This window comes from Balaenoptera musculus, chromosome 5, assembly GCF_009873245.2.
Source record: "Balaenoptera musculus isolate JJ_BM4_2016_0621 chromosome 5, mBalMus1.pri.v3, whole genome shotgun sequence".
NCBI classification, from domain to species: domain Eukaryota; kingdom Metazoa; phylum Chordata; class Mammalia; order Artiodactyla; family Balaenopteridae; genus Balaenoptera; species Balaenoptera musculus.
This window is the reverse complement of record NC_045789.1, coordinates 75,691,793-75,718,965: the sequence shown is the minus strand read 5'-3', so window position 1 is coordinate 75,718,965 and position 27,173 is coordinate 75,691,793. Positions and strand designations below refer to the sequence as shown.

At 34.7% G+C, this 27,173-nt stretch overlaps 1 protein-coding gene across 9 annotated transcripts in view; it reads left to right on the top strand.

Annotated features, from left to right (window-relative positions):
* N4BP2 (NEDD4 binding protein 2) overlaps nt 1-27,173 on the top strand; it is a 79,002-nt gene that overhangs the window by 32,724 nt on the left and 19,105 nt on the right. For 5 of the 9 annotated variants that reach the window (XM_036852405.1, XM_036852402.1, XM_036852400.1 and 2 more), the window contains 9 exons: nt 694-1,831; nt 5,200-5,324; nt 8,407-8,495; nt 13,141-13,217; nt 17,628-17,780; nt 19,342-21,716; nt 22,342-22,427; nt 22,942-22,987; nt 24,567-24,763. In XM_036852405.1, coding sequence (XP_036708300.1) covers nt 705-1,831; nt 5,200-5,324; nt 8,407-8,495; nt 13,141-13,217; nt 17,628-17,780; nt 19,342-21,716; nt 22,342-22,427; nt 22,942-22,987; nt 24,567-24,763 — 4,275 coding nt within the window. In that variant the 5' untranslated portion in view covers nt 694-704. Of the gene's footprint in view, nt 1-286; nt 317-693; nt 1,832-5,199; nt 5,325-8,406; nt 8,496-13,140; nt 13,218-17,627; nt 17,781-19,341; nt 21,717-22,341; nt 22,432-22,941; nt 22,988-24,566; nt 24,764-26,857; nt 26,995-27,173 lie in introns of those variants that run through there. The other 4 variants (XM_036852407.1, XM_036852406.1, XM_036852404.1 and 1 more) reach the window with 4 other exon arrangements.

Sequence of the window (27,173 nt, the reverse complement as noted above, 5' to 3'; positions counted from 1 at the left end):
TCTTTCCTTACTCTCCTATAAGGCTGTTAAGGCATTTGTATATTATTAAAAGAGTGCATTATTTAACCTATATTATATTATAGTGTGATTGTCTTCTAATGTAATTATCTGTAATTGCCTCAGTTAGACTGCAAAAATCCTTTGAGTGTAGTTAAAAGCTGTCTTATTCATCTTTGTACAAAGTATGTCTGATACGTAGTACATGCTCATACGTATTTTTTGTATTAAGTGAAATTCATAGCATGGACCATATATACAAATTACATTTACTAGGAGAGTACTTAAAATACTTCATACTTAAAAGGACATGCAGTAGGTAAGTATTTGTTGAGTAAATCAACTGATTTTAGGATCTTTATAAACAACCCTAATGTATATAATTACAGATATTTTTACTTTTAATCAATAAATTCATCAGAGAATATCTACTTGATGGCAGTTCATTAGCCTAGTTTATTACTGTTTGTTTGAAAGTAACAACATTGCATGTCTTCATAATTTAAACCTTTCACTAATACAGACTGATATATTAGAAAAATATTAATTTAAGAAATGACTTGAATATTTATAAATTTCTCTGTATTTCATTCAGTGTGAATTCTAGTATAATTTTATGTGGATTTTAATTAAATTATATTTTACTGTTTTCAATACATACAGATGTATTTTGTTGTCATTCTTGTTGTTGTACAGTTGAAAATGCCATGGATTGTCTATTAGAATTATCAGCCACTGATGCTAAAATAGAAGAATCGCCTTCAAAAAGCTTCGTTGCTTCTGAGAACCAAGTAGATGCAGTGGGATGTGAAATAATGGAAAAGTGTCCTCCTGAAGAAGAGAGTGAAGATTCAAAAATGGATTCATTTTTGGACATGCAGCTAACTGAAGACTTAGATTCCTTAATACAGAATGCTTTTGAGAAATTGAACTCTTCTCCTGACGACCATGCATACTCATTTTTGCCTTTGAGAGATGTTAATAATTTTAGTAACCCCAGTGCATTTATAAATTCAGATTCAAGTAGTACAACTCCTATTCTTTCTACCCAAAATATGGATTTGAACAGTGAAAATGTAGAGAGTTCTGCCTCTACATTGAGTTCAAATTCCTTAACTTCACATTCACTTTCAAATGAGTCCAAAAGTTTTACAAAGGATAACACATTGGCATTGGAAGATTCTCTTCTCAGTAGTTCTTTAAATGTAGCAAGTGACACTGTGGTGGATTGTAGTAACCAAATTCAGAAAGAGCTTTTAGAATCTGCGTGTGTTGAGACTCAGTTCTCTCAAGCCCCTGTAGATTTGGATGCCAACGAACTTCAGGCTCCTTTAAACCTTACTGTGCAAAATCTGGGGCTTGGTTTACTAGGTACAGGTGGAGATCAGAAATCTTCTGTCCCTGATGTTTTTGTACCTTCTGAAGAATTCAATTTCCAGTCACACAAACATACTGAACTGCCACCAAAGGGGAAGGATGTGAATTACTGCCCAGTACTTACCCCTCTCCCTCTACTGCTGCCTCCTCCTCCCCCTCCACCAATGTGGAATCCAATGATTCCTGCTTTTGACCTCTTCCAAGGAAACCATGGCTTTGTAGCTCCTGTTGTAACCACAGCTGCACACTGGAGACCTGTCAATTATACATTTCCACCCCCGGTTATTTCTCATACTTCCCCAACAAAGGGATGGAGAAATAAAGAGGGAACAAGTGCTTATCAGGTACAAGAAACTCCAGTTTCTCAGGTTGTAAGAAAGAAGACATCATCTTATGTTGGACTAGTTCTTGTTCTTCTCAGAGGGCTTCCAGGATCAGGAAAATCTTTTTTGGCAAGGTATGAGGTTTAATTGAGTTTAAAGAAAGAGTGTAATGCATGAACTTGAATATTTATAACAGCATGAATATGTGAAATACTTTTAGTTCATAGAGATGTTTACTAATTTTTTTTTAACTTTGTAGCTAATAGCACTGTATTCTCTAGAAGTTTTTATTGAATTCTTTCATCTCAGAATATTTTGAGAGACAGAATAGAGGAAAAAATTAAAGATGATTCCAAGATTGTGAACTTGTGAAATCAACAAATAAGTTCATGTGGAAGAGAACTAACTTGAGTGGGAGAAAGATGAACTCAGCTTTGATTATAGAGATAAAGGGCCATAATTGATTTTGAATTCAAGGAAGTCTTATACACAAGAATTCTACTGGTAGTTGGAGATTTGGAAGTGTAGCATGTTGTTAAATAAGGTTTTAGAAATGTATGATTTGAAGAAAGAACATGGGATGAGCCACTGATAGAGAACTTCAAATTCTCAGTGATTTATTTCTTGCAAAATGCACTCTCAGTTGTTTTATCTCAAATACCCATCTATGTCCCTTTTGTAATCAAGGAATGTTGTGGATGCCTTGGTATGAGAGACTAGAGTCAAGGTTAGAGGCAGCTTTGTTGTGTTTTCAGTGGCACTTGTTAAAGAGTGCTGTTTTCAAAGTTTTCTCCTACCCCCCCTTCTTTAAATTCCAGAATATTTACATCTAATATATTTTATTTGCCAGTTTTCCCCTTTTCCTTCCAAATTTTAACTCTTTGCTCTCTTCTATTCTTAGCTGGGTCTTTTCTATTTGATCCTGGGTGTATCTAGCATTAGTGAGTATGCATGTATGCCTTGATGAGCTCATTTTCAGTTGTTTTTTTAATGTCCTTTCTTAGTGTGGATTTATTTTCCAATAAATATCCACATATTCTACTCATACACTTATAAGTATATTCTTCTGTAGACATAGGCTTTCTCATTGATTTAATGACCACATGAATAAAAAACATTTTAATTTAATATTATAGACATTACAGTCAGTTATGATATTGTATTTTGTGAAAGATTGGAACAAAAGGTTGTACCTTAGAAGGTAATAGTGCTGTGACATTTGTTTGAAGAACTAGGTTTCAGAGGCCTTAGAGCCAGAGGCAGCTACAGTTAGAGATTGCGAAGAGAAAGAAGTGCTTGTCACAAAGTCAGAGCTTACTAATAATTTTTGAATGAATAGAGAGAAATAACTGGGAAGTACAGAGACATAGAAGCTGAGTTTTCTCAGAGAGAACAGTCCACAGTATTAAGCTAGTGTGCAAGCCCGAGGAAAATGAAAGATGAAAAACAGCTTTTGGATTTATTGGAAAGAAGGTCATGAATGGATATCTTGAAAAACAATTTTGTTGCGCTGGGAACGTGGAAGACCTTAAGACCTTAAAAAAAGCATTTATACTAAAGCAGTTAAGGCAGGGAGAGAAGTTGGGTAATAGTTGAAAAAGGGGTCCTTAAAGTGTGGTTAAGATTTTAAAAGATAGCTGAGATGTATACATGTCTAAAGGGAAAAGAGGAAGTAAAGTGTCAGAAGGGAAGACTTGGAGATAAAAGAGAAGAGGATAAATGTAGGAGTCTTAGAAAGTGGGATCAAGTGAGCATTCACCAGAATGTAAGCTCCATGAGTGCAAGAATGTTTGTTTTTATTCACTGGTGTATGCTCAGTGCTTAAAACAGTGCCTGGCACTTAGTAGATGCTAATAAAAATTAAATTCAAAAGGTATATTTTAATATGGGAAAAGAATCTAAGAAAGAGTGGATATATGTATAACTGATTCACTTTGCTGTACACCTGAAACTAACACAACATCGTAAATCAACTATACTCCAATAAAAATTAATTTAAAAGTATATTTTAACTTTAGAAATATTTATACATGTTTTAGGAGAGGATAAATGGTGATATTTTACAAATGGTTAAGAGGGGTAGCATTGTTATGTCTCTATGGATTCTGTTTGATTAGTTTTTGCATGTATCTCAATTATATAGAAGATAAATTCCAGAGTCAAGAAAGAGAGATGGGGGACTTCCCTGGTGGTCCAGTAGTTGAGACTCTGCGCTTCCACCACAGGGGACACACCTTTGATCCCTGGTTGGGGAACTAAGATCCCCTGCAACCTGCGCAGCATGGCCAAAAGAAAGAGATGTCAGAAAAGCCCCACAAAACTATCTTAACTTTGTATAATTTAACAGATTAAATTAATAGTCTATTAACATTATATTTTTGGATGTTTTTGGCATACTCACTAAATTTATGGCAGTATACAAAGAGCTTCATCTACTTTTGAAGATCGGTTGAATATCAAGGTACTCACCTAATGGGAAGTGACCTTCCACTTAGAGTGGGTAAGGTAGATCAGTGTGTATCAAGTGACCAGATGAGGGGATTGCCTGTGACTGATAAGAGTTCTGAAGCATTTTCAGTTGTCTGGTTTTCTTGATAATTAAAATGTGTTAATTTTCAAACCTTTATAGTATATAAAGCAAAGTAGCCTTGCCTCAGGTCTGTATTCCTGGGAGTCAAACTTCTGCTTAGAGGATTTCTAGTGTGATTTTTTTTTAATATATATTTAATTTATTTATTTATTCTGTTTTTGGCTGCGTCGTGTCTTAGTTGTGGCACACAGGATCTTTTGTTGCGGCACACGGGCTCTTTGTTGCGGTGCGCGGGCTTCTCTCTAGTTGTGGCGCATGGGCTACAGAGCACACGGGCTCAGTAGTTGCAGCGCGCAGGCTTAGTTGCCCCTCGGCGTGTGGGATCTAATTTCTCTGACCAGAGATCAAACCTGCATCCCATGCACTGGAAGGCGTATTCTCAACCACTGGACCACCAGGGAAGTCCCTCTAGTGTGATTTGTTTGAATAATAAAATATTTTCATTCTTTTAAATAATAATATTTGAATTTTTAAGTTGGTTTTTTAAAAAATTAATTTATTTGTTTATTTTAGGCTGTGTTGCGTCTTCTTTGCCTCGCGCAGGCTTTCTCTGGTTGCGGCGAGTTGGGGCTACTCTTCATTGCGGTGCACAGGCTTCTCATTGCAGTGGCTTCTCTTTGTTGCGGAGCATGGGCTCTAGGCGCGCAGGATTCAGTAGTCATGGTGCGCGGGCTCTAGAGCACAGGCTCAGTAGTTGTGGCACACGGGCTTAGTTGCTCTGTGGCATGTGGGATATTCCTGGACCAGGGATCAGACCCGTGGCCCCTGCATTGGCAGGCGGATTCTTAACCACTGAGCCACCAGGGAAGTCCAATACTTGAATTTTTAATTCAGATTATGACCTTACAAAAATTAGGAGAGAATTTAAATAGAAAAAAGATTAATGAAAATAATTACATTTATCATTCACAGGACTTTGCAAGAGGATAATCCAAGTGGAGTCATTCTTAGTACTGATGACTATTTTTACATAAATGGACAATACCAGTTTGATGTAAAATACTTAGGAGAAGCACATGAATGGAACCAGAATCGTGGTAAGAATAGACATCAGATGATGTGTAATATTAAGAGGAATATAAAGAAAAAAATCCACTTCGTGTTTGTATTTTGAGAGACGTATAACTTTTAAAAGTTATAATTATCTTTAATTCTAAATTATAACTATATATAATATAGGTTAAATTATAACTATAACAATTCTAATGTTACATAGTAAGTGAAAGAGTTAGTCTCATAGAGTTGTTATGAGAATTAAATGAGTTAAGTTTTGTAGAATAGCTTAGAACATTGCATAACATGTTTAAGTTTTATTTAGTCAGTGGGTATCTTGTCAGAAGTAAGTCAGATTTTCTGTGCTGGTCTCTGAATAGCTCAAGATGGTTACAGTTTTCTGGCTCTGGTTCCTGTTTCCTAAAATAGAATTTGCATTGTTAATCACTAGTCTTTCCTAGATTGGCTTAATTTTTATAGAGGATAGTGTGAGTGTAAAAATGACTCTCCTCAAACTGAATCTGCAGGGAGATCATAGGTAAAACCTTAATTCTTTATTAGTGCAACTGTCTATTCACTGAAGATGGTTTTATTATGAAATGTTTAGTTATGGATAGAGTTTTATATGGGAAATTCTTATTAAGACATATAGACAATATTTTACTTAGCGTTTCTTTTACGATAAATGCACTGTGAAGGCTACTCTTGAGTTTGTCATCTTTAGACATTGTTACATTTTTCTATATTCATTCTTGAACTAAATACTAAAGTGAAAACTCAGGAATACCAACACAAAAATAAACAGTGTGATGTGATGAAGAGCGATCTTGGATTTGCCAGTTACTAGCTGTGTGATCTTGTGCAAGTTATTTATATTCTCCAGGACCCAGTGTCTTCATCTGTAAAAGGGCTTAATAATACTAAACCCCCAGGATTCTTGTAAAGGTTAAATGAGAATGAAAAGTGCTTAGCTGTAGTTCAGTGTGCCCTTTCTATGACAACAACCGCAGCAATGATGATATGAAATTAATTGGCAGAACTCTTTTTTTAAAAAGCTTTATTGAATGAGATAAGAATCAAATAGTTTTTAGCATATTCAGTGTTGTACAACCATCACCACAGTCAATCTTAGAACATTTTTATCACTCCACAAAGACCTCATACCCATTAGCAGTCACTCCTCATTTCTCCCCAACTCTCTCCCAGCCCCAGGCAACTACTACTTTACTTTCTATTTCTATAGGTTTGTCTCTTCTGAACATTTCATACCAGTAGAATCATATAATATGTGGTCATTGTGAATGGCTTTCTTTTTTTTTTTTTTTTTTTTTTTTTAATAAATAGGTATGTTTTATAGTGGGTAATGTGAAGACTTCAGATGAAATAGATTGAGAAACTGATTGGAAATTGAATGCAAACTAAGACCACTTGACTGTTACTGAAATGAATAGCCCAGTTTGCTTTTTTTTTTTTTTAAAGAAATTCACGTTCTTTTATTTATTTATTTATGACTGTGTTGAGTCTTCGTTTCTGTGTGAGGGCTTTCTCTAGTTGCGGCAAGTGGGGACCACTCTTCATCGCGGTGCGCGGGCCTCTCACCATCGCGGCCTCTCTTGTTGCGGAGCACAGGCTCCAGACGCGCAGGCTCAGTAATTGTGGCTCACGGGCCCAGTTGCTCCGTGGCATGTGGGATCTTCCCAGACCAGGGCTCGAACCCGTGTCCCCTGCATTGGCAGGCAGATTCTCAACCACTGCGCCACCAGGGAAGCCCTGTGAATGGCTTTCTTTCATTTAGTGTAACGTTTTCAAGGTTCATCCATGTTGTAGAAAGTATCAGTACTTTATTCTTTTTTATGGCTGAATAATATTCCATTATATGGATCTGCCACATTTTGTTTATCCATTCATTAGTTGCTGGACATTTGGGTTGTTTCCACTTTTTGGCTATTATGAATAATGTTGCTATGAACATACCTGTCTATGTCTAACCTTTTTAGTAACTGCCAAGCTATTTTCCAAAGCAGCTGCACTACTTTACATTCCCAGTAGCAGTTTATGAGGGTTCCAACTTCTCTATATCTTTACCAACACATGTTATTATCTATCTTTTTGATTATAGCTATCCTGGTGGGTGTGAAGTGGTATCTTGTGGTTTTGATTTTCATTTTCCTCATGGCTGATGATGTTGAGCATCTTTTTGTGTGCTTGTTGGCTACTTGTTTATCTCCTTTGGAGAGCTTTCTATTCAAATCTTTTGCCATTTTTAAATTGAATTATTTGTCTTTTTATTATTGAGTTATAAGAGAGTATATAGAACTTTTAAAACTTCCAAATATTTTCCTTGTAAGGCTTATTTATTGTGACTCATCATTAATTCCCTGAATGGTCTAATTCCTTGGGAAAAAAGGCAGTTTTATATGAAAATCTCTTGCACAAGGCATATAATAATTGTTTATTTCAAATCAAGACATCTTGTTTTTTGTCATGTGTATGTGTGTTTGCCTATATTTTTTGTTTTTAGACTTTATTTTGGAATAATTTTAGATTTATGGAAAGGTTTGCAAAGGCAGTATTGAGTTTCTCTATACCCCTCACCCATTTGACCCTAATGTTAACATTTTATATAACTATGGTACATTTGTCAAGACTAAGAAATTAACATTGGTACATTACTATTAACTAAACTCCAGATTTTACTTGGATTTTAGTTTTTCTACTAAAGTCCTTTTCTGTTCCAGAATCCAGATTCTGGATTCATGGTATCCAGAATCTTATCTGGGATACCATGTTGCTTTTAGCATGATATGATATTGTTTTTAATGATAGCTTTTTTCCCCATTTATTCTATTTATACATGTAACACGCACATCAAACTAAAATCAGACAGTTTTTATTTAATTTCTCTGATTATAATTTTAGTATTTATTTAGTGTTTATTATTCAACATTTCCCTATATTTTAATTTTTTATATATTCAAAAGTAGTATTTAGAAGTAGAGTTGTGAATGAAATTAGCACATATCTATGATTTTCAAATTATGAAAACAAGATCAGATTTTTAAAATGTCAAGATAATCCTTAATATTGTTACTAAAAGTGATTTCTCATTTTCTGTTTGTATTTCAGCAAAAGAAGCATTTGAAAAGAAGGTATCTCCTATAATAATAGATAATACAAATCTACAGGCATGGGAAATGAAGCCATATGTTGCTTTGGTTTGTACCATGAATTGTCATAAGTCTAATAGTGGGTTTGAAATTATTGGGGGATGTTAATTATACAAGTGAATCTCAAGCAAACAGTCCTTGGACTGTATGTAACTGAGCTTTCTCTGGTCTTTAGCAAAATGAGAAAAATAGGAATAGTTTTTCCGTAAAACTAAATTTATTCAATTTTCAAATTTTGAGATTCAGTTTTTAAATTCTGAGATTGTTTTTGTTTTTTGATGTCTTTTATAAAAAGATAGTGGTATTAAATTATAATTTTATGTTTGTGTGTATTTATATGTATGTATGTGTGTGTATACACACACACACAACCATTTTCTTATTGCTTTTACTTGGCAGAATCAAAATTTGCTGGTTCTTTCTTAGTCCCCAAATTCTTTTGAAATTTTGCTACTCTGAGAAATTCAGAATTCTGTACACTCAGCTATTTTCAGTTCTCCAAATTTGCTGGATTCCTTTTTTGTCCAGCTTTGATGTCAGCTTTTTCAGGAAGTTAGCTGTCATTCACTTACTAAAAAGCTGAATTGGGCACTCTTTCTGCTTTCCTGGCACCCTGGCTTACTTCTGTCATAGTATTAAGCACACTGTTTTTATCAGTAGGCCATGGGTTGGCTAACTTTTTTCTAGAAAGCACCAGATAGTAAATATTTTAGGTTTTGCAGGCCACAGTTTCTGTTGCATATTCTCTTTTAACAACCTTTTAAAGATAAACACACACACACACACACACACACACACACACACAAACTATTCTTAGCTCCTAGGCTGTACAAATACTGGCTGATTGGCTGAATTAGGCTCTAAGCCATCTATTTTTCTTGAGGGTAAGCCTATGATTTTTTTCATCATTGAATCTCCAGAGTATAGCACTATGCTTGGCATATAATTAATATATATTCATTGAGTAAATTGATGAGTGAAGCTTTTGTGAGTATGGGTATTGTTTGTTTTATTCCCCCAAGATTAGCATGTCTGGCACATTGAAGCTCAGTATGTTTCTTTAGTTAGTGAATATTGTACTTGCTGATTTATGTCCTTAACACATCCAACTTATACCCCCATTGCTGTGCCCAGTGCACTTGTACTGTTTTGAAGTACAAGGTGTGATTCTTTACTTTTCTGAAGAAAATTGTGTCCTTTGAACAAGTGAGATTTTACTTCTGTGCAGGGCAGTAGAGGAACAAAGACTTGATTTTAGTGCATTGGGAGCTGAAATTCAGTTTGCTTTCTGGCCTTAGGAGTTCCTAGTTTCTAGACTAATACATTCACCACTGGGATCTGCTTCCCCCTTAACCTTACTTGACTCCTCTGTAGGTTTTTCTTAGCTTCCTGCTCTCATCTTAGAAAGTTCTTTATTTTCCTATGAAAATAGGAAAAAAAACACTTTATTTTCCCAAGTAGAAAACAAAGAAGTCCTTGAATTATGTGTTTCTGATTTTCGTTTAGGCTTCAGCCTTCTATAATGTTTTCTTTCCCCTTTTTTATTATATAATAATTGAAAATATGAAGCTATTTTTCCAGTATTGATTCCTTGACTCTTCCCAACTCTACTTAGAAGTATAAAGGACTCCTGCTTATCATAGATGCCAAATGCTTTTGTCTTCATAAAGAAGTAGATGTAGGAGTTACTGTAGAGAAGAGGATCACTCTTTGCTTCTTTTGGTAGTAAGATAATGAAAGCTGTAGGGGAGTGTGGAATAGAGTAGAGAGAACAGTCTATTACCATCTTGACTGTCATTTACAAAAGTAGCTAAAGTAGTAAGAGATAAATAGGGAGCAGTCAAGTATGCTTAGTGGCAATTGGCAAAACGTGTGTGTGTGTATGTGTGTGTGTATGTGTGTGTGTATGTATGTATATATATGGCAAAGCAATATTGTTCCTTGTGGGCTGTCATAGAGGTTGACCTAAGTCAGAATCCTCTTAAGCAATGTAACATATTATTAAGGTTTGCCTATCGATATGGGAGTTGAAAAAGTCTTTAAATTCATAGTCTCTCTTTTTCTCTTTGTGTATGCGTGCATTTAAAATTAATTTGATCCTAACAGCTGTATGATACCCCTTTAGGTAATTAGAGACCTGGGCTATTGCCAGGCCTTGAATCATTTGTATGAAATTTGGTGCTGAGGTGAGGAGACGGAAGTGAGTAAGCTCATTACAGGGTGTTATGTCACTACCTACCTTGGTGTCTGGGTTGATTTTTGGACTTTTCTGTCAGAATGACAGAAAATAACAATGACCACTCTTGGCATCTTGTCATAAAGCTGAGAGGATCAATAGTGGGAGGTGAGGTCAGAGATGTAATGGTGGTTGGGGAGATGGTAGGGCAGATTATGTAAGGGCTCATACATAGATCACTGTGAGGACTTTGGATTTTACCTTGTGTGACATGGAAGATACATTAGTCTGCTCAGGCTGCCATAAAAAAATGCCGTAGACTGGATAGCTTAAACAAGAGGAAATTAATTTTCTCCCAGTTCTGGAGGCTAGACGTCCCAGATCAAGGTCCAGCAGGGTCAGTTTCTGGTGAGAGTTCTCTTCCTCCCTTGCAGGTTGCCATTTTCTTGCTGTGTTCTCACATGGTGGAGAGAGCAAGTTCTCCGGTGTCTCTTCTTATGAGGGCACTAATCTCAACAGATTAGGGCCCTAACCTTTTGACTTCATTTAACCCTAATTACTTCTATAAAGGTCCTATCTCCAAACACAGTCACATGGTGGGATGGCGGTTTCCACATATGGGATTTGAGGGGACACAATCATTCAGTTCATAACAGGGTTTTGAGCAGAGTAGTGACATGATCTGACTATTAAAAGGATCACTGTAGTGCAGCATTGAGAATAGACTTAGGAGTGGGAAAGAATGGAAACAGGGAGACTAGTTAGAGGGCTGTAGTGGTAAATAAAGTAAAAGATCACATGGTTCAGACCAACATGGTAGCAGTAAAGGTGATAGTAAGTAGAGATTAGATTCTGGGTATGTTTTTAAAGTAGAGCCAACTGAATTTCTTGTTGTATTGATGTGGATATGAAAGAAAGAGAGGCATTAAGTATGACATCAAGGTTGGTTTTTGGCTTGTGTAACTGGAGGTTGTCATCAGTTGAGATGGAGAGGGTTCAATTCAGGTAGAATAGTTTTGTTGTTTTTTTTTTGTCACACTGCACAGCATGCGGGATCTTAGTTCCCTGACTAGGGATCGAACCGCAGAGTCTTAACCACTGGACTGCCAGGGAAGTCCCCAGGTAGAATAGTTTTGTGGTGGGTGTGAGGTAAAGAATTTCAGAAGTTTAGGTTTGACTGTGTTAAGTTTGTTTAATAGGTAATTGGATCTGTGGGTTTGGAGTTCAGGAGCAAATTCTGGGCTAACAATATATATTTGAGAGTCATTACCTAATGCATGATATTTAAAGCCAAGGAATGGCATGATAATTTCTGAGGAAGTGAGTGTGGATCAAGAGTAGAAGACCAAGGACTAAGTCTGGGCCATTCCATCGTGAGAAGAGGTCTGGGTGAAAGGGAAGGACTAACAAAAAAAACTGAGAACACCCACCCAGTTGGAGGAGTAGGAAAAGCAATAGTAATGAAAAAAGTGTAAGGAAAGAGTGATGAACTGTGACAAATGCTGCTGAGAGGCAAGAGAGTGAGAATTAACCGTAGCATTTTTCAATGTGGAAGTAATTCATGGTTTCCATGCCCAGTTTCAATGGAGGAGCCAGTTGGAGTGGGTTTGAGAGGCTAGAAGGGGAGGAATTGGAGACAGAATATAGTTATTATTTGAGACGTTTTCCTGCAATGGGAGTAGGAAAGTGGGGAGATAGCTGTCAGGAGATGAGGGGTTAGAGTAAGGTGGGAGAAATAACTGAATGTGATGACATTGATTAAGCAGGGAGAGAAAAATTAATCATGCCTCAGAGGGGAGAGTTGCTGAACTCAGTTACCCTTGAGATAGAGAAGATGGATCTAGTGCACAAGTATAGGGCTTGGCTTTTAGATTACAGCCGTATTAGAGTTTTGAAAAATAGAATGAGCTGTCATTTAAAATGGTTTTAAACTTACAAGAGTCATGCATGTATATGATAGGTATTCAAACCATAAAAAAGAATGCCTAAAGTCCTATCCCCTTGAGGTAGATGCTTTTCATAGTATTTTTGAGAATCTTTCCAGAAGTTTCTATACATATACAGATGTGTGACTAATCCTTTTTTATTCAAGTGAAAATTCTGTATCTTACTTTCTTAACAATTTATATTAAGAACATTTTCTCATTAACACATATAGTATTTTTAAAACCATTGTATATATTTTCACTGTATGGCTGTATCTTCATTTCTTTAGCCAGTTCCATGTTAATAGACACTAAGTTGTTTGTATTCTTTTGCTGTTACAAATAATGGTGAACTGGCTATCCTGCTGTATGTATACTTCTGCACTCTGACGTAAGTTTTTATCAATAGCATAAATTTCTGGAAGTTCATTGCTGGATCAAAGAGACTGTGCATTTTACCAGGTGACACACTCATCAGGATTAGGTCATCTTTTAGGTTCTTTCAGTTTTAACATGCTGTGAATTTGGAAACAACGAATTAAATTTCATGGAAGTAATTATTTTAAAATGCATTTGTCTTTTTTGTGTGTAGTCTCAAAAACATAAATATAAAGTCCTTTTCCGGGAACCGGATACATGGTGGAAATTCAAACCAAAGGAACTTGCAAGGTAAAACTTGGAGTTTATCTAACATGTTTTTAATTTCATGAGAGTGATAGAAAGTCCATCTAGATTTTTTTCCCCTTGTAAATAATGAACGAAACAAAATGTATTAGATTGTGGCTTTGCCCCTTAAGAATTGATAACAAGTTTTGTATTGCCTGTAGGCTTTCTTTTTTCAGTTTGTGAAGAATTTGTCTTTTTGTTCCTAAATTGTTAATTAACAGTCAGAAAAATTCCAATTGTCTTATATAGTCAGTACTTTATTACTTATTAATAATATAATGTCAATATCTGAAACTAGAAGAGATTCTAGGATTTGGCAAACCTGAACCGTGTGCTACTGGCAGGAACAAATTGTTGTAGCTGCCTAGTGACTCACAATGCTGGAAGGAAGTGAGGAGGTATAAATGGAAAAGGTAGCAAATGTTCAGCTGTCCAGGTTTTTCACTACCCACTCTGCTTTCCCCCCAAGGTTATACTTTTTTCTTTGATTGTTTGACTTGGATAAAAATGTTACCTCAGGACATGGACATACAATGTATTTTGTTTTGTGCTCTGTATTCCCTTAGAGATAGCCCTAAATTAATTTTGGTCAGGGTATTTTCTTCATGGTAATTTAAACTAGAGAAAGCCCACTCACAGCAACGAAGACCCAACGCAGCCAAAAAATAAATAAAATAAATAAATAAATAAAACAAAAAACTTTTTATTAAAACTCTTATAGTATTCCCTTACCATTTACATCTCTGCTGCATCTGTACTTTTCAATCCTAATGTATTTATGTGTATCTTCTTTTTTTTTCTTGATTATTCTTAGCAGAGATCAGATTTTTTTTAAAAATAAATTTATTTATTTATTTGTTTTTATTTTTGGCTGTGTTGGGTCTTCGTTGCTGTGCGCGGGCTTTATCTAGTTGCGGCAAGTGGGGGCTACTCTTCGTTGTGGTGCGCGGACTTCTCATTGTCGTGGTTTCTCTTGTTGCAGAGCATGGGCTCTAGGCGCACGGGCTTCAGTAGTTGTGGCATGACGGCTCAATAGTTGTGGCTCGCGGGCTCTAGAGCACAGGCTCAGTAGTTGTGGCGCATGGGCTTAGCTGCTCCGCGGCATGTGGGATCTTCCCGGACCAGGGCTCAAACCCGTGTCCCCTGCATTGGCAGGCGGATTCTTAACCGCTGTGCCACCAGGGAAGCCTGAGATCAGATTTTTTATTAGCCTTTTCAAATAGACATCTTTCTGCTTTGTTGATCTTTCTATTATAAGTTTGTTTTATGTTTCATTCATTTCTGCTTCTTTTATTCTACTTTCTTTGCTTTAAAAAAAAATCTATTTTGCTTTGTTTATTCTTTTTTTTTTTTTTTTGCTGCATTGGGTCTTCGTTGCGATGCGTGGGCTTCTCATTGCAGTGGCTTCTCTTGTTGGGGAGCACAGGCTCTAGGCGCATGGGCTTCAGTAGTTGTGGAATGTGGGCTCAGTAGTTGTGGCTCTTGGGCTCTAGAGCACAGGCTCAGTCGTTGTAGTGCACGGGCTTAGTTGCTCCACGGCATGTGGGATCTTCCTGGACCAGGGCTTGAACCTGTGTCCCTTGCATTGGCAGGTGGATTCTTAACCACTGAGCCACCAGGGAAGCCCTAGGTCATTTTCTCTTATGAGCATTTAATGCTATAAATTTCCCTAAGTATCATGTTAGATGCTCCTAGAATTTTAATATATAATATCTTCTTTTTATCATTTATTTTCTAGTTTTCATTACTGTTACTTTAATTCTTTCACCCTTGGGTTGTTAAGAACTATGTTTTAAATTTTTGAACAGATGGTTTTAAAATTTATCTTTTCAAAAAAATTGGTTTTCAACTTTACTGCAGTAGGTAAGATTGTGCGGTTTGTATGATACTAATTCTCTGATATTTTTAAAGATGTGTTTTACTAGTTCATTGTCAATTTTTTATAAATGTTCATATTTGCTTGATAAGAATGTATAACAGTTATAGTATATTAATGTATCATTAAATCATGCTTATTCTTTTGCTCGCATCTGTAGCTTTACTTTTCAGAAAATTTTGCTTGATGGATTAATGTTTAAGAGAGGGATGAGAAAACGTACTATGGGAGAGGTGTTGATATCTCCCTCTATTATGTTGATTATGTCAGTTTTTCCTTATAATTCTGCCCATTTTCACTTTAAATATACTGAGGATATTTTTTGAAGTGCATATAAGCTTAAGATTTTTATATCACTCTAATTGAACCTTTTATCCTTGTCTAGTAATTTTCTTTTATTAATATTAATTTTTGTTATAAAATCAAATTTGTCTAATATAAATAGAACTATACCAGTTCTTTTAGTTAGTATTTGAGTGTTATTTCTTTTTCTATACTTTTCCTTTCAACCTTTCAGTATCTTTGTGTTTAGGTGTATCTCTATAACCAGTATGGCTGGATTTGAAAAAATTCACTCTATCTTTGGCTTTTAATTGATAAGCTTAGTTCTTTTACAGTTATTTTGGGTATTCATATAATTGGTCTTGTTTCTTGCTGTCTCTCTCTGTACTTTTTATTTATCTAACCTTTTCTGTGATTGTTTTTTCTCCTATCACAGAAAGTTATATATTTGTTTTTTTCCTCCTGTCTTGCCTTTTTTGGATTTTTTTAATTGAATGCAAATTTTCTTATTCGTTTTTTCCTTCTCTACTAATTTGGAGATTATATACACTTTTTAAACTCTCTCAGTGGTTACATTAAATGTTTTATCATGCAGACTTTAAAATTAAACCATTTTCCTAGCTTTCCTCTTCACAAATACAAGGACTTTCAAACATGTTAACTCTGATACTTACCTCCCTTCCAACTTACATGCTATGATCGTCCGGAATGTACAGATGGTGTTTGTTTTCACTCGTGTAGTTATTTGTGCTTTGTGTAGTGCTTTGTGCTTAATTTTCCTTTCATTATAGGTCTTTCATCTGAGAATTTCCTTCTGCCTGACATTCATCTTTTAGGATTTTCTTTACATTGTAGGCCAGTTTCATGTCAACCTCTTTCTTTTTTTTTTTTTTCTTAAATCTGAAAATCCTTTTATTGTCCTCATTCTTATAAGATACTTTTGCTGAGTGTATATATTCTAGATTGACAGTTTCTGTTATTGATGAGGACATTTGTCTTCTGACTTCCATTATGATTGTTGTCAGGTGTAATTCTAATAGTTGGTTTCTTTGTAGATGATTAGTTTTTTAAAATTTCTAGTTGCTTTTAATATCATCTCTATCTTTGGTGAATGACAATATCAGTACTGTGTTTCTAGTTGTAGATTTCTTATTTATCTTGCTTAAGATGTTTTGGATTTGTGAGATTAGGAGATTGATGTCTTTCATCAGTTCTGGAACATTCTCAGCCATTTTTCTTTAAATTGCTTCTGTCCCACGTACTCTCTCTTCTGTTTCTGGGACTTGGATTAGATGTATTCTAGACCTTTTTGCTCTGTCCTCTATGTCTATGTCTCTTAACCTCTCTTTCATATTTTCTATCTCTTTGCTTCTCTGTCGTCTGAAACCAGATAAGACTGAGGTATTTAAATATGAAAGCCAGATTTCCCCAGGTGGCAAATGCTAATATTAGCCCCGGGATCCAGACACTAAACGTTGGATCCAGCCTGAGATAGGAGAGTTTCAACTGGATGTTTTCATTAAGACAAGACCCTTGAAGGACTAAAGCATACCATCTTGCCTCCTGGCAGATGCAAATTCAGATGCTGTATGAATGAAAGCACCCCCAGTTTAAGGCCTAAGAATTCCCATATATTAGATTCAACTAAGTGTGAGCTCATAAACAAAAACAAAGGAATAAGCTACCATGAATGAAAGCACAAATATAACGAACTTCATATTTGGACATCCAGAGACTTCAAATACTAGGAATTTTTTTCTTTACTTGAACTTAAAATGTGTTAAAGTGTGTGTCTGCTTTAATTCGTATGGGATCCAGTTTTATTGTAATAGGAGTGTCCTTTGGCACATCTAGTCTGCTGTACTGGCATAACTGGAAGGCTCTGTAGTGGAATTTTTTTAGTCACTAGTTAATAATTAATCAATTGAAATGATGGTCATATTCGTCTGAGATTTTTTTGGCAGAGCTTGAGAATAACTTCTTTTAAAGTTATTAAGATCTGCTGGTTTTTTCCAAGTTGATGAAGGATGTTTGGAAAAGATTGTATGGCATGATTAAGAAAATGGTAATTTAGGACATTCTGAATAAAATGAAACTTAGAATCAAATAGTTTATATTGTGTCATAATAAACCAGTTTTGATATTTTTATGTATTAGAAATGTATCATTGTTTCTCTTAACATTATATGAGCCGATTTTTTAAAAACTTAATTACCAATGTTCCTTCTACCCTTTTTTTCCCCTGGAATTTTTAGGCGTAATATTCATGGGATAAGCAAAGAAAAAATAACAAGAATGTTGGAACACTATCAACGTTTTGTTTCAGTGCCCATAATCATGAGTTCTTCAGTTCCAGAGAAAATGGAACGTATCGAGTTGTGTGCATATTCTTGTGACAGAAGTACTAGGTAGGTTAAAGTCTCTATGTACAAAAATTCAATTTAAAAATTTAATTTAAAAATTTAATTTAAAAAAATCTGATAGTTTAGGAACTTCTAAAATCACTGCCAAATAACTTTAAAAATAAGGTAGGCATTTGTTGTTTGTAGGGTTTAGGTATAGTCTTACCTGGAGCAGGATATATATGGTTAGCAAGAGAAGTAAAAGTTTATGTGGGTGATGACATATGTGGGGGTTTCATTGTCTTCTGGTTTATGTAGGTCCATGTTTACACTATGAATACTCCTGCCTTCTTTATTTAACTTGCTGCTATTCCAGTATTTGTCTGTTACCTTTTCTACCCTCTATTGTTATTTTGTATATAGTCACATTACTTCTTAATTTTCTTAGGTATTAATAAAAATACTCCTTCAAGCTAGTATCGTAAAAATGTATTATGCATGGTATACTTTTACTAAGTAATAACAAGTCATAGCCTTTTGAAAGTTTGCAATTCAGGATAGTACTGATTATGTTAAAAACATTTAGGATACATAAACAATTGAATAAATAAGTGAGTAAAGAAGAGTCTTAAATATAACTAGAGGTCTGAATTGCTCACATTTTTTTGATGATTAGGGATGAGAGACCCTTTTAAAAAGGAGTTGGGAAAAGAAAATTCACAAATGCTCTTTTATTGAGGAGCAGTATTGCAAAGTGGTTAAGAATATGGGCTCCCTAGCTGTATTTCCTGGCTTCAAATCCCAAAGCTTTGTAATCTTTGACAAATTATAAAATCTCTCTATACTTCGGCTCCTCATTTGCAAAATAGCAATAATAACACTTTGCTTATAAGGATCTCATAAGGATTATGAATTAATACTTGTGAAGGACTTATAATAGCATCTGATATATAGAAAACTGAATGTTAGGTGTGATTTCACTTAGGAAGGCTTCATGGGAGAGTTGGGACTTTGAGAACTCCTGCAATAAAGAAAGAAAGGAAGATGAGTTGTTAAATAAGGAAAATGCACTGAAGTTCAAAGTATAGTGATTCGGCAAAAGTGCTCTGAGTCTGAAATTAACATTGAGGATGGTTTTAAAAAATTTAGCAAGTGACATCTCAAATGAGAGCTGTCCTCCCTTTCTCTCATTTCACTTAATTGTGCAGATCATGTTGGTTGACTCTTTGAGACTTTGTAAATCAATCTTAAGCATTTTCCTCTGCAGCAAATGACAGGTGGTATAGAGGCAGACCTAGTTTCACATATATTAAGCTTAAATAGGTTGGAAAGGAGCTAGGGAGGTGTCCTCTTCTGGGAACAAATTTAGAACCTTAACTTTAATATTTAATGCATAATAAACACCTTAACTGAAAATCTCATGTTAATCATTCAATTTGAAAAAATTTGAGTGCTTCTTGTATGCCAAGCGTTGTGCTAGGTGTTGGGATTACAATAAAGCGATGTGTTCATGGTGTATTAGGGAAGGATCAAGTGTCTTGTCTTTCAGTGGAATGATTCTTTAAATCATAATATTAATGGCAACATTAAGAGATTTCCTTATAATACTTAAAAACAAATCTTACAGCCCAAGAGACAATGAAGATATTGCCTCTGAAAAAGAAGAAAATGTTTTATCCTCATCTCTGAAGCATCCAGAGTTAATTGAAGAGAAGAAACATGGTGTGACCAAAGAAAATTTGTTACCTGAGAACGTTACATATCTCCCTAATGCAGATTTAAACAACGGAAGAAAAGAAATAAGTGGTATGAATCCTAACAATCAGAATGCTTTCATTCAGGAAGCTCCAGACATTTATTTTTCTGATTCTGAAAGCAAAGAACGAGCAACAGACAAAAGTGAAAAAGAAGAACCAGTAGAAATGGCTCCTGAAAAAGAGTGTAGTAAAACCAATGCAGATAGTTTTGTAGAGAGAATATCACCAAGTATTTGCTATGGTGGAAATAATCAAGAAGACTGTGGTCTTTCAAATACTGTACCACTTCAAAATGAAAAATCTTCATCTAGTGAAATGCTGGAAGAAAGAGCAGGAGTAAAGAAAAAAGCCTTTGGAAAACAAAAAAGCAAATCAACTTCGGAAAAGTTCCCAAGACAAGAGCTGTCTTTTGTTGGTGACTGGCCAGTTGATAAGTCTATCGGTCAGAGGACAAAAAGGAACCGAAAAACTGAAAAAGCTGTATCTATACAAAGTGACAAAAAGTATAATTGCCCTCAGTCACATAAAGTATTAGACAGTAGTTTATCTGTGAGTGTAGATTGTATCCAGCCACGAGGATCTCCACATGAAAACATAGAGGATGACAGCAAGTCACAGTGTGATGATGCCTCAGAATCTTTCAATAGCTGTAAATATGGTACTTATAAAAATACTGAAGAAGACTCATTCAACATTGTGGGTGACTGGCCTTCATCTGATTCTTTAGCTCAGAGAGAACACAGATCAAGAATGCCAAAGGCTGGCTTAAATGAACCCAACCTAGAATTTGGAACTAACAACAGTATGAATGAAATGTCCTTATATACAGCACGTGAGGCCTGTTGGGGCACAAGCCCTGAAGAACTAAAAACGTTGGGTAGTTCTACTCGAGGAAGTTCTGAAATGCTGCCCAATGAAATGACCTGTGAGAATAAAACTTGTCCAAGTAAAAAGATTCATAGGCAACACACATTGTCTCTTACTTTTACCAATAGTGTGCCAACTGCTCCTGGAGTGGGACCACAAACTTTACCTGAATTTCAAGAAGAAAAGACTAAAGAAGTCCCTGGAATAGAAGTAGGCAAGTGTACTCAGACTGAACCACAGGATTTTGCTCTCTTATGGAAAATAGAAAAGAATAAAATTAGTGTTTCAGATTCTCTGAGAGTATTAACAGGAAGATTAGATGGATTTAAACCGAAAGCTTTCAATATCAACACAAAATTAGATGTTCAAGAAGCAATTCCATATAGGGTAATGTATGACAAAAGCACATATGTTGAAGAAAGTGAGCTTACCAGTGCTGATGAATCTGAAAATCTAAACATTCTTTGTAAACTATTTGGATCGTTTTCATTAGAAGCCCTAAAAGACCTATATGAGAGGTGTAACAAAGATATTATTTGGGCCACAAGCCTTTTATTGGATTCTGAAACTAAATTATGTGAGGATACTGAATTTGAGAATATAAAAAAGTCATATGATGAAGCACAAATTGGGCCATTTTCTCTGGGACTGAATTTGAAGGAAATTATTAGCCAAAGAGGAAGCTTAGAGGAGTCTAATTCTTCTGTGCCAGAATTTAGCCATGGAATTGGTATCAGTAACACTAATGTACAGTCTACCTGTAATTCAGAAAAGGAAAACTTACAGCAGGCAGAAATAAGAGCTATAACTACTGAAAAACCTGGATTAATAACAGGTATATTTCCTAATGTAGATCTCAAGAATAATAATGAAGTACTTCCTAATAGTCAGGCAGAACTTTCAGGTTTATATAATGTGAAGCAGTTTTTTCCAGGCACTCTAAAAGCTACTGCCACTAAAAATGTGAGTGAAATGGAGAAGAATCCAGAAGTCACTGAGATTGGAGACAGTACACATTCTTCTTTGAATTTGTCTGATATTTTAAATTCTGTATCGAGCACTTCGGATCTTGAATTACATGAAGAACTTTATTTTACTGACTCTTTTGACATAAATAAAAGTGAAAATCTTCCAAAGGATTATGTGAAATTTCCAAACACAGAAGAATCTGTGAATGAAGATGAACAGGAAGTGGAAAAAATTCTAATGGCAGGGAGTGCTTTGTCAGCTGGAGTTACTGAAGAAGATAAAACTGAGACATTGAATCCCACGCCAGTGATGGCCAAATCGCTGACCATAGACTGTCTGGAATTGGCATTACCTCCTGAACTGGCTTTTCAGCTCAATGAGTTATTTGGCCCTGTTGGTATTGATTCAGGTAAGGAAAAAGTAAATTACTTATATGTGTATCTTTGTGTAAATAGAATATAGATAGAGAGGCTAGTTCAATTTTAAAATTATTTTATGTTAATAGAAGTGTAAAAGTAATTTGTGTTGCCTACCTTATTATTTTTGACACAGTGTGTTTGTAGAAGATTTTTAAGTATATAATTTGAAGAAATAGAGAGTATTTAGATGGACTTTGTATTCATCTTGTGCATATACTGGAAGTTTTCTCTGGTATTTAGCTCATACTTATTTGCACAGACACATCTTTTTGAATCCTTTGGTGCTACTCCAGATACACTTAAGGCAAGATAATTCCTTAGAGTATGCCTACTGGAAAGTCTTGACTAATGGAAATGAATATATTAAATATATTTAGTCTAATGGACATGAATAACTTAAATATATGAAACATAATATAATTGTACCTGCCAAGAAGTGTGAAAACAATGACATATTACATAAAAATATTCCAAGAGATTTAGAACTAGAGACATAGGTTAGTAATTAAAAATACAAATTAGTTTTATGATACATAAGGTAGTTGAGTATGTTTTCTGCAAATGTATAATGAGTAATGATCATATTTTCTTTTCTTTTCTTCCCCCCCTCACAAGGGTCCCTAACAGTTGAGGATTGTGTGGTTCATATAGATCTGAATCTGGCTAAAGTGATTCATGAAAAATGGAAAGAATCTGTAATGGTTGGTAGGCTTCTTTTAAAAAAAGCTCCTTTTGTGTACATTTTGTCACCTTTGCTCTTCAATAAAATCTGTTATATGAAAGATTCTATTGAATTTTGACTTTGAGAGAGAATTAATTTTACCAGTTAACAGGTTACTGATTTTTTTTTCTCCTTCCAGTATTTTAGGTTATTTCCAGACTGGCCAAATTATATAATTAATGACGGAGCTCAATATGATTGTTGATTTTTTTTTTTTAGGGAAAAAAATCATAAATAGTTTTTTACTCCTTAAAGACTTGCAGTGCTAATTAAGTTTCATAAACAGTTTTTAAAAAATCACAGCATAAGAGCTCTATAAGTAGAAAAAATATATAGATGGAATCAATTTATAATTATATTTATCTAGTTTTATTAGATTTAGCAAGAATGATTGATAGTTTTACAGGGAAAAATGATTACTAGAGAAAAATAATATAAGCTTGTTTTCTAATGCACCCTCCTTTGCCAATCCCCTGTTCTGCCTCTGTGTTTAGGAGCGACAAAGACAAGAAGAGGTATCCTGTGGCAAATTAATGCAAGGTAAAACACATATTTTCACTTCTAATGTTCTTGTCTTGATGTTGAAACTTGGTGTGTGTGTATGAATTTTAACTTTTTTTTTTTTTTTAAGTGTTTGTTTATTTGGCTGCGCCAGGTCTTAGTTGTGGCACGCGGGATCTTCGTTGCCACATGTGGGATCTTTGTTGAGGTGTGCGGGATCTTTAGTTGCGGCGTGAGGGCTCTTTTAGTTGTGGCATGCGGGATCTAGGTCCCTGACCAGGGATTGAACCTGGGCCCCCTGCACTGGGAGCAGGCCAGGGAAGTCCCTGAATCTTAACTCATTTTAAATATACTTCCACAAAATATGTTACCCAAGAATTTTGATTTGCAAATAAAAGTTTGAACATTTAGTGTTGATACAAAAGAAAATAAAGCTTAAAGAAGAAAAAAGCCCCTATAATATCATTTAACTTTCAGTTAACACCTGAAAACTAACACAACATTATAAATCAACTATATTTCAATTAAAAAAAAAAAAAACCAGGAGTGCTGTGGAACACCCAAGGTGTTCTCTAATGCACATAGTCAGGGTGTTTCCTGTTTATGATTTTGCTCTGAATGAAGGGAAGCTGTTCTGGTTTGAGAGCAATAAAATATTCCTGTGTTTGAGAGCATCATTGAAATATTACTTGGTTTTTCAAATTTTTTATTGATGTTAATATAGTTAGAGCACAAAAGTCAACCTGCTTTTTGATTACATCTGCCAAATTGAAAATAATTGATTCCAGAAGATTTCTTAGATAGCGTTGTCGTAAGTGGTTAGTGCAGGGTGGCAGACCTGTTACAGGGTCCTCCTTTTGTGCCTGAGTTCCTCCAGATGCCTCTCTTGTTCACTCCGTACTAGGACTCCAGGTTGAAGATTGTTAGAGTGAAGATTCTTAACTTTAGTTCAGACCTGTGTTGTAGCTTCAAGAGCTAAAGCTGTTTGAGAGCTAGAGGTTCCCAAAGAGTATCAGAGTTATTCAGATGACAGTATTTGCTATTTCTTCACTCTCCAGGAAATCAAAGGAGTATATCAGAATGTGTTGCTCTTAGAAAAGCTGAAATATTATACATTAAGTCTTGTTATTATGAACTTCTTAGAATGTTTAGTTCCTTCCTTATGTTGAATATCATTTGTTCCATATTTATTGTAGGCCTCCAATGGGTTACAGATTTGCAGAAATATTCATCCTTTCAGTTCTTGGAGTGGCCAAGCAGAGCTGACCAAAGCTGCTCACTTCTGGCTGGCTGCAGCTTCCTCTGTTTACCAGTGTATATGTGTGTCACTGTTTTCTCTGTGTTGATGTGATATGAAAAAGAGTGGGGAAGCATTGAGTTGATTTACAGTAATACCCAGATCATTGTTCATTTGAATATTTCTACATTTATACTTGCTTGCGATTATGTGAAGATGTATTTTGAAACTTTGAAATACAACTTGGAATATTGTATTTATAAGCAAAGAGTAAAAAATCATGTTTTCTGGGTCTCTCTGAGGTAGATGTAACAGAATGAATAATGCCTAATTTGTACATTTATTGTTGATGGTCTGACACTATTGATACTGCTTTTGTAGATCCTTCCCTGGTTGGGCGTGTTGGTCTTGATAATCCAGAACAAAAATCATCTCAGAGAACGGGCAAAAAATTACTGAAGACTTTAGCAGCACCTGAAATGCTACCCTTATTGGATCATTGGAACACTCATACTAAAAAAGTATCACTCAGAGAAATAATGTCAGAAGAAATTGCCTTACAGGAAAAGCATGATTTGGTATGAGTTAGTATAAATATTAAGCCTTTGTCTCTGACTCTAATTTAATCATATGTTTACTTTTTGATTTTCATTTGATTCTACTTTTCCTAGTCTGAAATCTGTATTTTAACCTAATTGAAGTTAATGTTAAAATTGAAAAATGTTTTAAATGTAGTTTGAAGTTGGAGGTCTTTGCTTCTGGAAAATTAGTTGATATTCTATAACAGTAAGCCAATTTATGTTAAATCTGTTGTTTTAGATTTAATTTTGCAGGTGTATATATCTTATCTTTAACATTTACTTCTGTAATTTTTTAATTCTAGAAAAACATGAAAGAAATATTTCCTTTGAAGATAATTTCATTTATAAGTTAGTAATAAGAAATGACACTTGCTATTAAAGAATTGTCCATCTTTGAAACAAAAGTTTTTTAGAGAAAAATTTTAGAAACTTATGAATCTGAAATTAAATACTCTTCTTTTTTATCTAACTTTTCAATTAAACAAGTTCAGACAGATATTTCACTTTGCTTTGAACTTAATTTTTGTTCTTTATTCAACATATCTAATTATATGAAGCCGTAAGAGAATTTGGTTTATTTTGCATTTCTTTTTCTTAACCTTTTTTGGAATTCTGAAAATTAGTATTAGAGAATTTCAGAATCAAAAGGGAAAAGACCTTAGAGGTTATTTAGTCCAATTCTCAAGGGAAAAAAATTTCTTAGTTGGTGATCTTAAAGCATTTTACCCTCTTTTTTCACTCATTTGACTGCTCAAAGGAACACCTTTGTATTGGCTGAAATACATAGAATTGGGGCATAGAAAGAATGATGGGATTCTTCTACCTTCATATTTATTTCCCCCAGTTATCTTGTTAATTAAGTTGGAAATAAGCTACCATTACCATCTTTGCATGTTTACATAATCCAAAGAACAATCTCTTCAGTAGGATCTTATAATTTAGTGTTGTTTCAAATATCCTTCTTCAATTCACATATGTAATAAATTGGAGAAATAGATTTTCTTAAAAAATAAGGAAAGCCTAGAATTTATGCTCAAAATGGTGTGACACTTTTTGTTGAAATGCCATTTTCCTCTACTGAAACTTATCTTTATGGTTCTAACCTGCCTTTTAATCTCTTAGTATAATAATGAACAAAAAAGTTTCTTTGACTTTCCAACTTAAATTTTTTTTTTTTCCTATCAGTGATTTTTGCTTTTCTTTCCATGGGTTTGGTAATAGAAGCTGTACTCTTCATCCTGAGGGTATTCCCCCTTAGAGCCTCAGTTAAGAGAATTTCTGGAGAAATTTCTCAGTAAGAGAATTTCCCAAAGGAGAAATATCATTTAAATTCTTTTAAAACAAAGCATATAAAATAAACATTAGGCATAATGTATGAATTGGATAATTAATTGTAACATGATTACGGTTATGAGTTTTCAGTTTATTGATGGGACCTTAGAATTTGTAGTTTAGAAACTCTATGATCTGGCAGATTGGTAGTAAATCTGATCACTGAATTTTTTAGTAAGGTCGGATTATAATGTATATCTTAAATAAGATGTGAATATTTAAAATTCTCAAGGTGGCTTGTTTTCATCACTCTTGTGATGTCTGATCAGTCCTTTTTACTGGTCAGATTGTCACCTATTGTGGTTCTTTTTTTATTGTTGTTTGGTGTTATAAATGGCCTAAATATGGTTAGGCTTCAAAACCAACAACTATTCCAGGATTTTCCTAAATTATTGTAATTTTTATATTTTCAGAGACACCTTTGAAATTTTATAGGAAGTTATTTTTCAGACATTAGGATTTTTGGAATAAACAAAAATATTACATAGTTAAATCACAATGTCAGTAAATTGTCTTAGAGTTAGAAATCACTTTAAGAATGATTACCATATTCCTCAATTAGAATTAAAATGGCACATTTTAGGAAAGCTCTTTTGGTTTGGCTATTTAAACAATCCAAATATGACTTTGAAAAAATAACAATTAGTAACAATTCTCATACAATTACTTTGGAGTAAATATGTTTGTGAAAAAATTTTTTTAATGTGAATTTTAAGATTTTCTGTCAACCTGAATTTGCAACTTATTTGTACATTGTAGTTTCTGCCCATTGAGGAGAATATGTTTTTGAGGACGTTGTTCACAGCATCACACAGTGTCCCTTTTATGAGGACCCATGGGAGAAATTTCTCTCAGGTCTCAGTACCAGAAAAAGCTGTACTTCTCCTGAGCAACTGGTTTGTTTTTATTTTATGGACACTGAGAATCTTTGTTTCCCCCTTTGCTTTGGCCACTAAGAAGCTAAGAACTGAATTTGTGGCCCACCTTTAGCAATTGTACAGGATTTTGTGGCATGCATTTATATACTAATTTTACTTGCTAGCTTTATCCTATATTCTTACCTTTATTTTCTCTA